At 37.3% G+C, this 17,682-nt stretch overlaps 1 protein-coding gene across 2 annotated transcripts in view; it reads right to left on the bottom strand.

The window, feature by feature from the left end:
• ak2 (adenylate kinase 2) overlaps positions 1 to 17,459 on the bottom strand; it is a 22,383-nt gene extending 4,924 nt beyond the window's left edge. Inside the window, exons 1-6 of one of the 2 annotated variants that reach the window (XM_043717452.1) lie at positions 17,233 to 17,453; positions 13,441 to 13,566; positions 11,150 to 11,260; positions 5,966 to 6,060; positions 4,850 to 4,922; positions 3,215 to 3,410 (exon numbers count right to left, since the gene is read on the bottom strand). In XM_043717452.1, the coding sequence (XP_043573387.1) occupies positions 3,215 to 3,410; positions 4,850 to 4,922; positions 5,966 to 6,060; positions 11,150 to 11,260; positions 13,441 to 13,566; positions 17,233 to 17,331 (700 nt within the window). In that variant the 5' untranslated portion in view covers positions 17,332 to 17,453. Of the gene's footprint in view, positions 1 to 3,173; positions 3,411 to 4,849; positions 4,923 to 5,965; positions 6,061 to 11,149; positions 11,261 to 13,440; positions 13,567 to 17,232 lie in introns of those variants that run through there. The other variant, XM_043717451.1, reaches the window with a different exon arrangement.
• Between the last annotated feature and the right edge of the window lie 223 nt (positions 17,460 to 17,682).

Below are 17,682 nucleotides of genomic sequence, written 5' to 3'. Positions count from 1 at the left end.
GCACAGCCAATTTAGCCCCAACTTTGCAGGGTTGAAGGACACAATGCAGGTTAGAAACCTGCACCATTTATTGGTGATGTATACAGTTCAGAATCTAGCTTTAAGATGTCTGGATTGATCTGACATTTCTCTTCCTTGACATCTCTGGCTCCATTTCTGGGGACAAGCAGAATCCATATTGTCTGAATTAATTGATTCCCACAGCTCTGTGCTACACTTTGTCTCATCCTACAACTTGAGAGGACTCTATTCCATTCTCCCAGTTTCTTCCACCTTCTTGCATTTTGTCTCTCAATGCCACCTTTTGTATCAAAGTAACCAATATATGTTCCTTGACCAAGGATCCCTCTCCACGATGGGTGCCAACTATCTCAACCATGACATTTCCTTGCACTTCTGCTTTCACCCTTTCCTCTCCCACCTAGATATATGACACACTTTTCCATTTCCCCACTTTCCACAATACAAACCACACAATAGATTATCCTCTGCAAGTTCTAACAGCCCTAGCTTGATGCATCACAAAATCCATGGTCCCTACTTCTTTCAGAATTCTAAAGGAATTGTTCACACTGCCATTCTTGGGTTTACTCTGTTGAACATCAAAAACCATTCCCCTTCCCACTTTATCCCCCCACACATCTACAAAGATGTAACAATTGTCTTATCTCATGACTTCCTACAAATAGCATCACAACCCACCTACCAGCTGAAATAGTTATATTAAATAGAAAGATGCACAAGTAAAATATGTATTCACTATTCAAATGTAGTCACCTCTACATTAGAGACTAAATGTAGACTGGATGACCAACTTACAGAACTTCTCTACCCAATCCAGTAGCAGAATTTTGAGCTTCTGATCATCTGTCATTTAAATTGTCCTTCCAACTCTGATCTCTTTTCTCCACCCCACCCTCTAATACCCCCAAAGGAACACTAAATTCAAGAAATAGCAACTCACCTTTCAATTAGGCACTTTATAGCCTTCTGGACTCAACAACAAGTTCAACCATTTTAGATCCTAACCTCTCCCCCACTGTTCTGAATGGCAGCCTTGGTTATTAATTTTGCTATTCCTCGTTACACCTACACCAGATCCAACGTGTTTAATTCCCCCATTATCATCTTTTTGCCTAGTACCAATCCATCAACCTGTTTATCATTCAATTTATCTTGCTTTATTCTTTCCCTCATATTCACTTCGGCACTTGTTTAAAACTTGCTATGTCAATAATATTTTTCAAGCTTTGATATAGGGCTAATCAAATTGAACGTTCCCCCTGAATCTCTCTCCACATTTGCTGAAAGCCTGCTTGTTTTACCAGTTTTTAAAAAATTGATTACTTCTGGATTCAGTCTATAAAAGTGCAAACAAATTATAAACAAATTAGAAATGTGAGTAAGTGGCATCTCAAACAATACAAAACTGAAATGGCCTGCCATTACATTCACTTCAAAGTTTTCTTAGAAATACAAAACTTAAAACAACTATGAAAATATTCACTGGGCTTTGAAAGAACATTTAAAACAAATCAAAAGGCCTATAGGTCAATCATTAGCAACACACCATGGGACAATCAAGAGCTAGTCTAGTCAGTAGAAACTCAGGTGCAACTACATAATTATAAAATACATGATGATGAATTGTAGAATACTAATTTTAAATCCTAGACACACTTTCATTGACCCTCACAGAATGAGAAAAGGATATCCTACTGCTTTTTGAAATAGAAGTAATCCTAATTTTCATTAATTTTACTTTGGACAATTGCTTCATAGCATTAGACAACATTACATGAAGAACGAAGGCCCCCTTGTACAACTGTGCAATCTACTTTGTAACTAATAATGTATAGTTGTTTCTTAGCACTTCAAACGAAAATAAACCCATTTTCAGCAGTAAGTTGTACTCACCATTTCATTCATTTAGTTACTATAAAAAGGTTTATTTTTTCTGATCAGTATATTATGCTGACTTTGTAGGCCACCAGTTATCCATAATTCTCAGAAGCAAAATGTTTAAGGGCAGAAAAACAAGAGATCAGTGTGCTGAGGAATAGGCATAGATATTCAAAGTAAAAATCCTTGACAGAAATAAAGAGTATTAGTTTGCAGCATGATAGATTTTTCATTCAGAAATGTTATTTAAAGTGAAATAAATTTTATAAGTCTGTAAACAGTCAAAGAATAGTGCCAGTTATCAAAGGAGAAAAGAGGGCAGCTCATTGTTGGGAAATTCTGACCTCTGAGATAACCCAAACAGGAAACAGAAAAAGGCAACAGAAATAAACATCATAATTTTGACAGGTTAATAGGTTTAGATGTTGATTTTATACATTTTAAAATTTACTGAGCTGAATTTTTCACAGAACATTAATGATTCCATTTAATAATGTAGTATCAAATACTATTTCCCCCAAGGAATAACTAATTTCTAATTTAACGTTTAGAATAACTAAACCAGAATGATCCATTTTCAATTCAAACTGACAGATGCAGAGGATACCATAACTTAAGACAATTTGCGATCTGACACACTGAATTGATTAATTCCTGTAAATGAATTCCCAATCCACTACTTACTTGAAAAATGATTTCTTTTTAACATGTGCACTCAAATGTTGTCAAATCAGATTAGACAGTGTAATGCAGACTAAATGCAATGTTGTCAATTGCATTTGACCACAGAGAGAACACAGCTTGTTAAATTTGATAGTAAATCACTTTTACATTTTAGCTACATTTTAAACTCAGAATGCATTAAACGTTATGATTCTTTTATGGAAGTTGAAGCACCAACTAGAAATTACAGATTAACCAGTTTCATTTGGAAAGACTGGCTTTGAATCAGAAAAACTGGATCTGAATTGACCAACTGGCAAATCAAGCTATTTCAACATCAGAGACCTTGTTAAAATAGCAACAAGTGAAAATGATAGGCTGCAACAACCAGACTTGCTGAGGTACCAAATGCAATCTTTAGCGCTTTTTGATAGATATTTCTTTTAAATATTTTTGAAAATGTAGTGATAATAAAGCTAAAGTCAAGGGGATGAGTTTCTTCATCCTTCCAAATTACCTCTTAACAACTGTCATGATCACATTACCCAAAATAAAACTTAAGATTAGAAATTACCTGTAAATAATGCAGTAGATTAAATTAAATCTGGCAGCATATAAACAAATCAAACAAACATAACCAGGTCCTTACATGCAGCTCCACTGAATGCAGCTAGAATAGTAGAAAAAACAACATCAGGAGGCTGTGTGGCATCAACAGCTGTAAGGAGCCCTTTCTTTTGGTAATATGTAATGAGGGGTTTGGTTTGGGTGTGGTAAGCAGAAAGACGAGATTTTAATGTTTCTTCATTGTCATCTGAACGTTTTAGCAAAGGTTCACCGGTTACCTTCGAATAGAAACAAACAATATATTAAGTAGTAACCACATTGCACAAAATGAATCTCAGAACACTCAAAGATAATTCTTCTAATATAGTAGCACGCATACACAATTTGGGGTGAGAGACAACAATTTGTCCATCACAATCTACACGCCAGTAAAAAATACAAACTTGAAAAAATTTGGAGACATTAATCGAAGCATATGTTTGCCTTTAAAATCTCTTCCTTCATGCAGTCAATTGCAGGTCACTTCCAATTTATACACAAAGGAACTGGATTGTTTAGAGAACACCCATTACAATCTTTTGATTTTATCAGTTATTTTCATACTCTGCAGAAGTTACACCCACAAGGGAAAACTTGCTTCATACAAATTGAAATGAGACTTTGTCAGCACAATATTGCCCAGGGTTGAAAAGAAATAATGTTACCACTATATTTATAGAAAAAGTTTTTGAGTCCTTACATTCTGAAAGGTTTTCCAGAAACAGCCTTCCACCCAGACTATGAAGCCAGTGTTATAAATGAAAATTCATGGCTAGTAGCTAAAAGTCAATACAGTGGGCTGATTTTTTTTAATGCAGGCTTTTAACTTGCCATCACCCAGGTACAAAAATAACAAGGTGCAACACTTAGTCGATCTTCAATACTGAAACTGATGCAAGATTTATTTAACTGTCAAGAACCTTCCATGAATTGTATGGAAGGATGTTTGGAGTAAAGGAATTTTATTATCTAAGCTTACACAAGTAATTTTTGGCAGAGGTTACAAGTCTGAGATATTTAGATTTATTTTTCTTAATACCTCGCAAAATAAAAGCAGGAACAGGCAACAGTCCCCAATCTCTTTGGAAGAAGTTATATTAGGGGCATACATTGTGGATGTAGTTTTGCAAGTAGAGGATTTTAAACTAATTCTGAATTTTAAGCCTGTTGAGTTTGGAGTGGGAAGTGCCCCTCTACCCACCTCTATATCTACACAGCTTCTCAAAGCAATGGAATAAGCTGTTGAAGGGGTACATCAAAATGAGTACACTCCTACACAAAGCCCCATTTTAATCTGATGAATATACACTTAAGAAGCCCAAGCATTAGATACCTGAAGGCAACCACAAAGATACTATTAAACTAGTTTTATTGTATCTACAAACAAAGAATTTGTTAATTGCAAGTGAGTCAGAAGCCAACTGAGATAACTACACCCATTAATGCTCGAAAATTTATTTCCTTTATTTGAACATATTTGTTTTGAAGACCTGCTGAGTCTGTAGACTGTGAGATTGCTGCACTCTCATTTTACACCAGTAAGATGCACATAAAAATTTTTAATTTTGAGAAACATTTTTATACGTCAGAATACATAATTTGAAATAACTCATGTATAATTTATTTTGCCTAATACTAAGAATAGTGTACAACCAATCATGACCATTTTGATACATACATCATCTTTCATTGGCACTTTAGGTGGGTTGTACAATTCATGATAAGTGCGTCCACTGGCCTGGTGAATCAGTCTGTGAAAAAACAAATGGTTGCACAACAAAATTCTACTCATAAAACTCAATACAGTTAGCATTTGGCATTTTACATTCATTAAAAAACTAGTCTTTTTGCTGGAGAGCAAATACTTAATCTCAAATTACATTTAATAGTTTGGTAACATTAAGTAGGCTTAATGAACAACTGCTTTCTATCCACCCTGTCCATGCCCCGCTATCTTATACACCTTAATTAGGTCCCCTCAGTTTTCTCTGCTTCAGAGAAAGCAACCCAAACTTATCCAGTTTCTCTTCATAGCTAAACGGTTCAACACTATTAGGTTCTCCAATGGAACAGGGGTGCTAAATTGAATAAGGTACAAAGTAGTAATACTTTTATCAACCAAAGACTCTTATTTCAATTCAAGTTCAATGCAGGCTGCATGTATCCATTAGACAGACATTCTTGATCTGAATTGAGATATAAAGTATGGTAGCTCCTTTAAAAATCTTAAGCTTTTTTGTATTAACACACCCCAAAAATTTAATGGACACATATACTGCTTAATTCTGGTTGCTAATTCTTATACACATTCAAATGATAATTCCTTGCTCTGTATAAACTTTGTAAAAGTTGAACTCTTATTTTTTGACTAAAATTTAGTCTTAGAAACTTATTTTTTACAAAAGCAAAATTTTGTCACATGAAATCCACTCCTCCCCACTAAATTTTACTTCTATACTGTCTGCCATAACATGATAAAGAGAGAAAGACAGGCACTATGATCCTGTGGAGTAATGTTTGGAACTGACAGTAGTGCAAACTTAATAAGGTGGACCTACTGGTGATAGCCATGGTCAGCAAAGGAAACAGCTGCAACTAATGGATCCTTTAACATTCCCAAATGGGACACTAGAATTGGCTTTGTACAGTAGGCTAAAAAGAGGGTAGAGTTAAAAACAGTGTTTGCTGAATTTGTTAAGTAATTGTGAAAATCCAACTATCATCCAAATTGCAGCTAATCGAGTAAAACAAATCACGCAACAAACCTGTCAATGAACAAGTAAAAAATTATTACCTGCCACAGATTCTGCTTATCAGCAAGTCATCTTGAATCTTAAGCTCTACCACAGAGTCCAATTTTTCAGATCGCTTTTCCAATTGTTGATCAAACTATGAGAAGAGCAAAGTATATTCAAATATTGCAAAAGTTAACATGCCAATGTCATAGTTTAAAAGACAGACAGTACAAAAACACTACTTAAAATCTGTTAATTAATATTCCACCTACTGGCTACTGACTCTCCACCAGACCTCAATCTGAATGAATACAACACAAATGACTTCTATGATGGTAGTCCTGGAATAAGATGTTTACTCCCTTCCCAACTTCTATTAATTTTCTATTTACTGTGAGGAATCGTCTGACATCCATTCATCAGTAGATCATTTAGGTGACTTTTTTAAAAACATTATTCACAGGAAGAGAGTGCCACTGGCTAGGCCAGTATTTATTGCCCATCCCAGAGGATAGTTAAGAGTGAACCACATTGCTGTGGGTGTCGTCACACATACGCCAGACCAGGTAAGGATGGCAGTTTCCCTCCCTAAATGGCGTTGGTAATCTAGATGGGTTCATGGATTCATGGTCATGATTAAACTCTTAATTCCAGATTTTTCATTGAATTTAAATTCCACCATCTGCAACGGTAGGATTCAAACCTGGATCCCCAGAACATTACCAGGGTCTCTGGATTAACAGTCCAATGATAACACTACTAGGGCATTGCCACTACTGCACTCCACCATTCTCCTCATTCCCCTCCCACCCCCCCAGCCACCTCCCAAAACACTTAAGACAATTCAAGTAGATGAACTCAGACAATTCCAGTAAAAATTAGGACAACCATAATCAATTCAGTTGATGCATAATCAATAAACAAAATGCCATAACAGGTAAATATAATTATACTATAATACAAGCCAATAAATTGGAAACAAATTGATTAATACCTAATTAATGCCTAATGTGCTTCATCACTTTCTGTTGTAATAAGCATGCTTTGTTATTTCAGTACTTTGTTACAAACCAACCCACATAGGGCAAACCCACATTGTACAGTCTGAAGCATGGGTACGGTACAAAGTTTGCACAACAACTAAAGTTTATATAGTACCTTTAATGTAGGGAAATGTCCAAAAGCATTTCATAGAGATGCAATCAGAGTATAACAACCAAAGGATTTCAGGAGGAGTGACCAAAACCATTTCTTTTTCCCAGAAAAGGAAAATTGGTTGGTGAAAAGACAGAAGGTCCAGAATGTAAATTAAAGGATGTGAAGCCTAGATGGTTAAAGTCATGGTAGCCAACAGCGAGCTGAAGAGATGGGATCAATGCACTAGGAACCAGGAGAGCAGTGGAACAGTCAAAACTGGAGGTGACAAGGTCGCTTGGGTTTCAGTGACAGGTGAGGTGGGGTAGGAGATAGATGGCATGACAGAGATGGCAATAAACAGTCTTCGTGATGAAAGGAATATGGACTATGAAATTCATTTGAGGTGCTGAATAGAATGACATCTGCAAATAGTTGGAACCAGTCTGATTTTTCTAACATGTTTTTCCAAAAACTATCTATATAATAAATCAATCTATTAATTAATGTTCACTAATGTTCAAATATTAGATTTAACACTAACTCATTTAATACGTTAAGGGGCCATAGCCTTATTTTCTTAATTTCTCTTCACTAAATAATCCAAACCCTACAGTTATGTATGTTACCATTAAACCCCATTCACAATAGTCATCAATTAACAAAACAATCCCTTAAATTATTGTGCTTTGTAAATTGGCAAATGCCTTCTTGGATTTATCATCAATGATTCATTATGCATCAGCATTTTAGATACTCAAACTACCACTCCCACACGGTGGCACGGTAGCACAGTGGCTAGCACTGCTGCCTCGCAGCACCAAAGACCCGGGTTCAATTCCCGCCTCAGGCGACTGTGTGTGGAGTTTGCACATTCTCCCAGTGTCTGCGTGTTTTTCCTCCAAAAATGTGCAGGTTAGGTGAATTGGCCATGCTAAATTGCCTGTAGCGTTAGGTGAAGGGGTAAACGTAGGGGAATGGGTCTGGTTGGGATACGCTTCGGCAGATCCGTGTGGACTTGTTGGGCCGAAGGGCGTGTTTCCACACTAAGTAATCTAACCATAAGAAAATGATTTCAACTTCTTATATATTGCAGGGTTTTTTTTACTCTATGTGACACTCCCTTCATTGAGTACACATGTCCATTGATGAATTTTATCTATCAATGTAATAAGTTTGTTCAAATGGTGACTGTTTCTCCCATACAAATTAGCATCCTACAATTTTAAACTCATTGGAAGATAATGCTTGTAAACACTGGGTGCAAAGATATCAAGATTAACTGTGGGTAGCTGTTTGCACTGTCCAGTTAGAACTAGATTTCAACTGCTACATTATATTTCCTAATATGTAGCCTATTGAAAATAAATTTCTTCTCAAAAATGTTTAAATAAGCTCCAAGTTTTGAGAAAGATACTGAAAATCCAGATTGTTAACAGTGACCAAATCAATTAATTTCACTCCAAAAAAAATCTTATATATAAAATAGTTGCCTACACTATTATCAGAGAATCATGCATTGTGGAAGAGACCCTTTAGCCCATTGAGTCTGCTTCAATAAAAAGCTACCCTCAACCTACACTGCCACTTCCCAGCATTTGGCCCATAGCCTTGAAATGTTATGATATTTCACATGCTCATCCAAGATTTTTTTTGCCTGCCTCAACTACCCTCTCAGGCACTACATTCCAGATTCCCACCATCCTCTGGGTGGATATTTTGTGCCCCTTCAAGTCCACTTTAAATCACCTGCCTTTCAGTCTAAAATTATGCTTGTTTGTGATCCTTCACGGAAGGGAAACAGCAGCTATCGATCCACCCTGTCCATGACCCACAATTTTAAACACCTTAATCAGGTCTCCTCTCAGTCTTATCTGCTTCAAAGAAAGCAACCCAAGATTGTCCAAGTCTCTCTTCATAGCTAAACTGCTAAAACCCAGGCAATCCTGGTGAACCTCCTTTGCACCCCTTCCAGTACAATTACATTCTTCCTATAGTGCTGTGGCTGGACTGCCAACAGTACTACAGTTGAGACAAAATCTTACACAGCTCCAAGATAACCTTCCTGCTCTTATAATCTATGCCCAACTGATAAAGGCAAGTGTCCCATGTTTCCTCAACTAGAACTGCTGCCTTTAAGGATCTTCGGACAAGCAACGAAGATTCCTCTAAGCATTCTACTATCCTATTATTCATTGAGAGTTTTCCTGTTACATCTTCCAAAGTTGTCCGGGTTAAATTCAATATGCCACCGATCTGCCCAATCTCTCTACATCCTTCTGTAACCTAATATTTTCCTCCTCACAGTCAAACACCCAGCCAAACTTTACGTCATCCGCAAACTTACTTATCATGCCCCTGCAGGGGTACAGCAATGATCCCTGTGGTACTGTTGTGAAGATAGGAGTGTACCTTTAAGAGAGTTAAAAGCAGCAAAACTACCGGACACAGAACCAAGCGCTCTCAATAACACAACAATGTAACACTGATTCGAACAACTCTATTAGTTCAATGCTGGAGACAAAAACAAATTTGAATTCAGCTAATCAGTTTAAATTATACCCCGAAAAAATACCAATTTCCAATAAAGTTTAAACTGAGTACATTGACAATCTTAAAAGCCAATGACACAATCCGATGCTCTGGGGTATAAGACTGTGGAAAAAACAGTTGAGAGGAGAACTGCCAAGTCCTAGCATGTAGCAGACTGCTTGAAAAAAATCTCTTAAAAGTACCTTTTCAATCAGTAACCTGTGACACAGAAATTCCTACCAAGGAGAAAAGATGATACAGGAAGATCCAAAGTCAAGAACCTACAGCTACCTGGTTTTGAGATAAGTGCTGTTTTGTCAATCTTAATTGGGAGTTTTATTAGATTAGAATTATAGAAGGGAAGGTAAACGATAAGTTTGAGAAAGAAATTGTAAATAGTGGTTAGTTAATCATTCTCTGATATACTTTAAGAAATAAAGTTGTTAATTTTTACTTTACATAGTTCTTGGCCACTCGAATTTTCACAGATTACTGCATGGGATATCTCTTTTCTGTGTTGCTGGTTTTAAATTAAGCAGGAGAGTTTACCCCGTGTCGTAACAGTACACCACTGGACAAGAGCCTCCAGTCATACAAACAGCCTTCTACCATCACCCTCTGTCTTCTACCACTAAGCCAATTTTGGATCCAACATGCCAAATTACCGTGGACCCCTTCTTATCACTCTTCCATGTCGGACCTCATCAAAAGCTCTGTTAAAACCCATAAAAATTACATCAACTGTATACCTTCATCTACACAACTAGTCATCTCTAAAAATTCAATAAAATATGTGACACACAACCTCTCTCTCAGAAAGGATTGCTGGCTATACCTGATCAAACCCTGCCTTTCCAAGTGGAGATTAATTCTCCAATAATTTCCCTTCTACTGATCTATGACTCACTCATCTGTAATTCCCTGGTTTATCTCTACCACCCTTCTTGAAAAGTGAAACTATATTAGCTGCTCTTTACTTCTGTGTTATCTCCTCTGTGGCCATACGGGAATTAAAAATTCAGCTCAGAACCCCTGCAATTTCTTCCCTTGTCTCCCAAAGCAGCTGGGATACAACTCATCCGGACTTGGGGATTTGTCAACCTTAAAGCCAGCAAAACTCCAATACCTCCTTACGCCCTATGACAAAGTGCTCAAAAATCTTAGCTCCTCTTCCTAAATTTTGCTTCCCTATCCTCCTCCTGCAGAGTGAAGACCGATGTGAACTACTCATTTAACACCCTACCAATGTCCTCTGGCTCCAAGCACAGATTGCCCATCTTGGTCACTAATGGGCCCTACTCTTTCCTGGATTATCCTCTTTCACTTGAAATAAATTTATTTTTAAACTCTTAATTATATTTTTTGTAAGAATTTTAGTTGTATTTCCTACATTCTTTGGAACTAAAGCAACATTAACTCAAAATAAGAAGACAGCAATAAACTAAATCTCTGCACATTTCTCATAAAACCGTCAAGTTGAATCAAATTTAACTGGATATCTTTATTGCAGTGCTTTTTGATGATGCTACAAGGCCATGTTCCACTCTGTCAAACAATTTTAATAAAGCTTAACCTACCATCTGTGCCTGATTCACAGTGCGAGGGAATCCGTCCAACAGAAATCCATTTTTGCAGGCTGCACTGTCCAAGTTTTTATCAATCAGTTCAACCACCATCTCATCACTGACCTGGACAAATAACCAAGAATTAATTACAGACATGAAACTTTATAAAATAAGCTCTAGTGCCTTCTAACATTCCATAAGCTAAAATGGAGAGCTGTTGAAGAAAGTATCTTAACTTTGGGATTAAAAGAAAGCATGATTGCCACAATTTCCCAACCACAAACGTTTAATCAAAAAAGATACTTAAAAAGTGCACACACTGATTTCCCTAACTAGAGAGGTAGATAATGTATATAGAAGGGAGACATAAAATGGTATTTTGAACTTTTCAAAAAAAATCTTCGAGTAATTAACTATGTTGTTGAAAAATTTTGTTGTTGAAAAATATGTACAGTAATAGAATGGAGTTAATGTCAATTGAACTGCAGTATTATAGTACACTTGCCTAGTGTCACAAAAGCTGCACTCTAAGGTCCTAACAGTGATAAATAGATAACAAGTACCTTAGGACAACAAGGTACTTATACTGGGAAGGTTTCCCTCGTATAGAAACCCATGAGGTTGACAAAGCACAAGCTTACATTTGTTTCCATTGCTCATTTGTTCATCTGGAATAGGTTGCTACTCCGAAGTTATAGCTTGAGAGGCACCACTTTGCATCAATGTGGCTGTCCTGGAATCTCTCCTGCTCTTATGATATACCATAGGTACAATGGAAGGACTTGGTTGATGATCAATCTGTTCAGTCATTTTCTGATTGATCTTCTGCAACTATCATGTCCTGAAGTTGGACTGAAACACAAAGCTGCTGTCTCAGATATAGGGTGTAAGCTATTGCATTGCAAAACCTCCGTAACAAGTTATAGTGCAGCTTACAAATAAAAATAAGTACGATTGGATGAATCTAAAATTGCCAATACTTATTGACAGTCAGGAGAATTGAGAACTGGAATGGGTAGATATAAAACTGACAGTATGACTATCACAGCTAAGACAAAAATAAAACATTTTGGGATAAACTATTTGTAAGTTGGCTCTATTAGGAGGGAGAGTGCTGCAATGGTATTAAAACTTGCACATATTGATACTTATTTCGTTACAGTACTGAAAGGTGTCCTGTTTCCATGAACTAAAAAAATGGCCAAATCTTCAAGAAGGAAAAATAGCAAAAACTATCAAGGACATTTGCAACACAAAATGTATGTAACATGATTGTGTGCAGAAATGACTTGCACAATGTACACAGTAGATCACACACACACTATACAATATACACACACGCACAAATCTTGAAAATGTAAACTATCATGCAGAAAAAGAAAGGTTCAATAAAATTTAAATTGGCTTCTCTAAGCACATTTCACAATGTAGAAGAATGATTTGGTATCTGCCCCTCTTTTGTGACTTGATCTACATCTGGGCAGCAGCGGAGGAGCATAGAATGTTTACTGGTATATATTCAAGAACGTCCACAACCAGTGGGCTCAGGGGAACTTGAATAGCTAGTGGTTACAAAGTATAATATTATCTAATAACATTGCTATGTCTTTTAACAATACAGAATTTGTTCGCTTTGTTCCTTTACTTAAAAAACGATACTTCTGTTAGATGATTTGTTTTAAATACAACCTAGTGTCTCCTCATGGATTAACAGAATGAAATACTGTGAACTAATCTTGAGTGCCAGGCACCCTTTGGTAACTCATTCCAGTGACTATTTTGATTTTTATAATATCTATTTTATAATCAACATGTTCAGAGAGGTGTAATGACAAAGCTCTGTAACAGGAGGGACTTGAACCCAGGCCCACCTAGCTCATAGGGATACAACTACCACAACAGCCCAACGGTGATCATTTTCTATGCATAACAAAACTGACAATCAGTTTTAGAGTACATCACATGAGCTCAACTGAGTCCTCATAAAATTAACATAAGGTGTAGCAACTGTGGGGAGTTTTTTATCTTTGCCTTTGCCCAGAGATATTTTTGCCACTGCATCTCCACTGTCCATCTCTTCCTTGGCTAAATCACCTAATTCAGTCAAGGAAATATTAAGGACAGAGCTTTATGGTCTTTATTAATAAGGTTTTACACTAAGCTGTTTCGTCACCACTTTGATACCAGGAAATAAACGAGTTTAAATTGCATTTAGAAGTCAAACATAATTTTAGAACACAAACTAAAAGTATTAGCATTTAGTATAGTTAACAAAGTTAATCAATTTATTATACACCACTTACAAGTTGGCCCTCATCCATTGTCTTCTTCAACTTCAGACCTAATTCTGATCCTGATGCCACCATTGCTCGTAGCATGTCACCTGTTGCTAAGTGACAGACATTGTAGTGGTCTGCAAGCCTTTGAGCCTAAAGGAGGAAGAGAGAGTAATTAAGGTATCTCTATATATAATTAGGAAACACCACAAAATTACTTCAGAGTAATTTAGGACATTGAATGCATTACATTATGCCTCTGAGCTACGTTCCCTCTAAATCTTTTCTCTTCTGCACGGGCCTCCGAAGTTCGTGCATGGGCCTCTGAAGTTCTAGTCGCAACTTCTGAAATTCTGGCACTAATCAACATGCAGAGACCCTGAAAACACCTGTGCAACTAAGAAACCTTGCTATCTATGTAAACTGTAGTCCATCAAAAACTTGAATTTATATAGTGCCGTTTACATAACAAAAAATATCTCTTGACATTTCACAGTTGTTATACCAAATCAATATTTTACACCAAGCCACACAGAGACAAGTAACTAACATCTTTGTCAAAGAGTTAGGTTTTAAGAATTCTTTAAAGGAAAGAGATGGAGAAGCAGGAAATATTTGATTGGGAACTTCATAGTTTTCGGATGAGGCAGGCAAAGGTGATGATGCAAAAGAAATTGAGAAAGCACGCAAGGTTGCAAGAGATTACATGTTAAGACCGTGGAGAGATCTGAACAAAAGGATAAAGTATGTGAAACTGAAGCTTTCCTGGAACACATGTTGATGTGAGTCCATGGTCAGAAGCAGGTTTAATGCAACTTCAGATAAGGACAGCAGCATAGTAGGCTTGCTCAAGATTGGAGGACAGCCAGGAGAACATCAAAATAGTTGAAGCTGCGAAAGGATGATGGTTGCAACAGCAAGTGGGAGGAGGCTGTAGTGAAAATGGGTAATATTATGAAAATGGAAGCAAAATGTCACTTGTGACTTTAACAAGAGTCATTGCAGCACTTTGGCACTGCAGAAACCCAATTGGTGAGGTTCACATATAGAGTTATGTGAATGATGGAGAATTCTACATGACAGCAGTTGTCTGGTTGAACGTCAAAGTGTTAAAATACTGTTTAGTGCCAAGAGCAGCAGAGCAGAAGAGACATTCAGAAACCTCGAGATAGAAAGCATCAATCTCTCTCTCTCTCTACCCATCCCCCTCCACAAGTGACCAACAAATCGAAAACTGACAAGTGTGTCATCATTGCAAATATCAAAACGACTAAAAGAAAAATAACTGACGCACTTTGTGATCTGGACTTTTGATCTTTTGAATTTTGTTTACCCTGCCCATATTCTTTTCCTACCCATAGTGTGTGTTACACTGTCTACCTTCTGTTTCCTAATTGTAATTGTGTTTTTGAAAGAGTACAGTTTAAGTTTGCATAAATTAAAAATGTTTTTTCACTGTTCTTGCTAAGTAAACAATAAATGAATTTTTTTGTGTTATTGAAGAAATGTGGTTAATTGCTACTCAGGACAAAAGCAGTCAGACAAATTGATAATTTTGGTCGCTTCATTGGGATTTTATACGTTTGTGATGGCTTGAACAGTGGGACATGATTATCAGGGCACTTATCCCATTTTAGCTGTGACAGGTGATTTTTTTTTTAAATAACTGACACATCTACAAGTGAAAACCCATTAGCTTAAGCACAACTTCCACAGATTGGAAACACATTAGCTGTAGCTTAACCAATGCATATGTACAAAGTTGCGTTATTTTAATCAGGCACTTACAATCTTATTCACAGCATCTTGGATCTCAGATTTAAACTTGACAATTTACAGTATTAATTACAGTAAGATTTCTGTGTTCCCCCACCACAGTATGATAGCTCCTGAAGTTACAGCTTTTTAGATTACAAATTCATTTGCAAGGAATTCTTTGTCTCAGTTGTCTCACCATTGCCTTCCATTCTATCTTTGGGATTAAAATTTTTTCTGATTGGATATCCTCAAGTGAATTTCTCATGAAATTTGGGGTCTTTCAGGGCAGTCACATGCTCCAAACCATATCCAGCCTCAGTCTTGTAAAGAGGAAGCTGCATGTATTGCATGGATGCTCCAATGAAAACTGTAGGCTAATATTTTAAACTAGCCCTCTGAAAGTAGCTTGGGAGGTAGGATGGATGGTAAAATGACATAGGAAGGAAACAGGTGGCATACCAATATATTTTCACCATCCTCACATCTACCAGCTGCTGGACAGTGGCATATGGATTGCCCACCTGGTGCCCAAGTGAGGCCCTTATTCGTCTAAGAATAATAGAAATAGAAATTTCTCAAACATGCATCCACCATTCAACAAGACCATGGCTCCAGGCCTCAACTTCTCTTTCACGCTAGCTCAGCATAGCTAGGAGATAGTGAAGACTGCAGATGCTGGAGTCGATAAAATATGGCACTGGAGAAAAGCACAGCAGATCAGGCAGCATTCGAGGAGGAGAGTCAATATTTCGGGCAGCAGCGCCACATTTTATCGAGTTTAGCATAGCTGTCAATTCCCTGATATTTCAAAATCTACCTTCTCTTCAATGATCCAACTCCACAACATTTCAGGCTAACATCTAGTGTTGGCATTGAGAATTCTAAACATTCACCACCCTTTGGGAGAAGAAAGTCCTTCATAGTTCCGTTTAAAAATGAGTGTTCACTTATTCTGTAACTATGTGCCCAAGTTCGAGATGCCTCCACATGTTCAAAAAAGGAAGATTTAGCCAATCTAGGTGTGGCTGATGAAAAAACAATTCATTTTTCAGTAGTCAAAATCCTTGGGCCTTTCCTCATCAAGCATAAAAACATAAATTGTCCTTTCTGACTAGCATAAATTCAGATTGATACAGACATAATTTTTAAAGTACCATGATGCAATTAAGTTGGTCAGATCTCACTTTAGCTTAAAAGATTTTACTTTTTAAACTTTAACTTTACAAATCTTAAATTTGCCTACATAAGTTTCAATCTAAGATTCAGGAATCCTATAATTTAAGAACTTTATTGAATGCTTGAACACTACAAAAAAATTTTTCATGAAGGCCATTTTAGTAAATGGAATCCCAATTTACAGTGAAAATTGGGAAATAATATAGTAATTTAGAAATCTGAAGTAGAAAAATATGCTTTTATTATTGTAAAAATATTAAATGGGCCATCTAATCAATTAAAAGGGTCCTTCTTATCCAAATTTAAAATTTAGGATACACATGAATGGATGTTCCACGATGGAGCTAGAAGAACTGCATTCTCCCTCCTCTACCAACATGTAAGTTACATACCATTCTGGCAATGAAACTGGGATATGATCAACTTAATTAACTTAAAAGTACTTTATGAAAAACATTTTGTTTGTATAATCTGCATTTATGTTAAAGCAGACAGTTTATATTTGCATAAATATGGCGAAAGGCCTAAGGATTATAACTGCTGGAAACTGTAAAACGCCTCATGCTGTAGATTGCGATGGGATGTACAAATGTCTCTTGTATTGAAAGTGCCATAGGCTATATAGAAAGAACTATATACTTTCAATATGCTGAATTTTGAACCATTATGCAACATACCTGTACAAATCTTTACAATTAAACTACTTTTTTTTGGAAAAATGATCTCAATCAATCATTCCGGTATTCAGCCTAATGACCTATTTTTCACTCTGCAGCCATTCCTCCCTCCACATCTCCCTAACCCTTTCTTTTCATCAGGCTCTGCGTTTTTTGTTTCCCCAATGCCTTGACCCCCTCGTCCCTCAGTCGACACAATTCCCCTCACCTGTGTGCCTTTCCCTGCCCCGGGTGGCCCCAGCAGAATGGCCTTGATCCCTTTCTGGACATGACTCGCTCTCGGTTCCTTGCCAGCTCCTGGACTCATGTTTTGATTGATGTCGGTTCGTTTTGAAACGCCGGAACCAACGCCGCTCCGCACGCGCCACTTCTGCTGCTTCCTCTCGCGCTACCTCCCGGCTCCTCGCGCCGACTCAGTGCGGAGCGAAATGGGAGCGCTGTCATTGTGGCGGAGAGATGGGCAGTGGGTACGCAGGCGCAGTCATAGTAGTGGTGAGACCGGTGGCGGATGCGCAGGCGCAGTCGTGGTGAGGCGAAGGACTCATGCGCAGTCATTGCAGTTGGAAGACTGGGTGCGCAAGTGCAGTCATGGTAGTTGGGGGGGGAACGAAATGTGGTTGCGCAGGCGCGGTTCCCACAGTTGTCAACTTTCTTCCCT

This window comes from Chiloscyllium plagiosum, chromosome 27, assembly GCF_004010195.1.
Source record: "Chiloscyllium plagiosum isolate BGI_BamShark_2017 chromosome 27, ASM401019v2, whole genome shotgun sequence".
In the NCBI taxonomy this organism is placed as follows: Eukaryota; Metazoa; Chordata; class Chondrichthyes; order Orectolobiformes; family Hemiscylliidae; genus Chiloscyllium; species Chiloscyllium plagiosum.
This window is presented reverse-complemented; position numbering and strand designations above follow the sequence as displayed.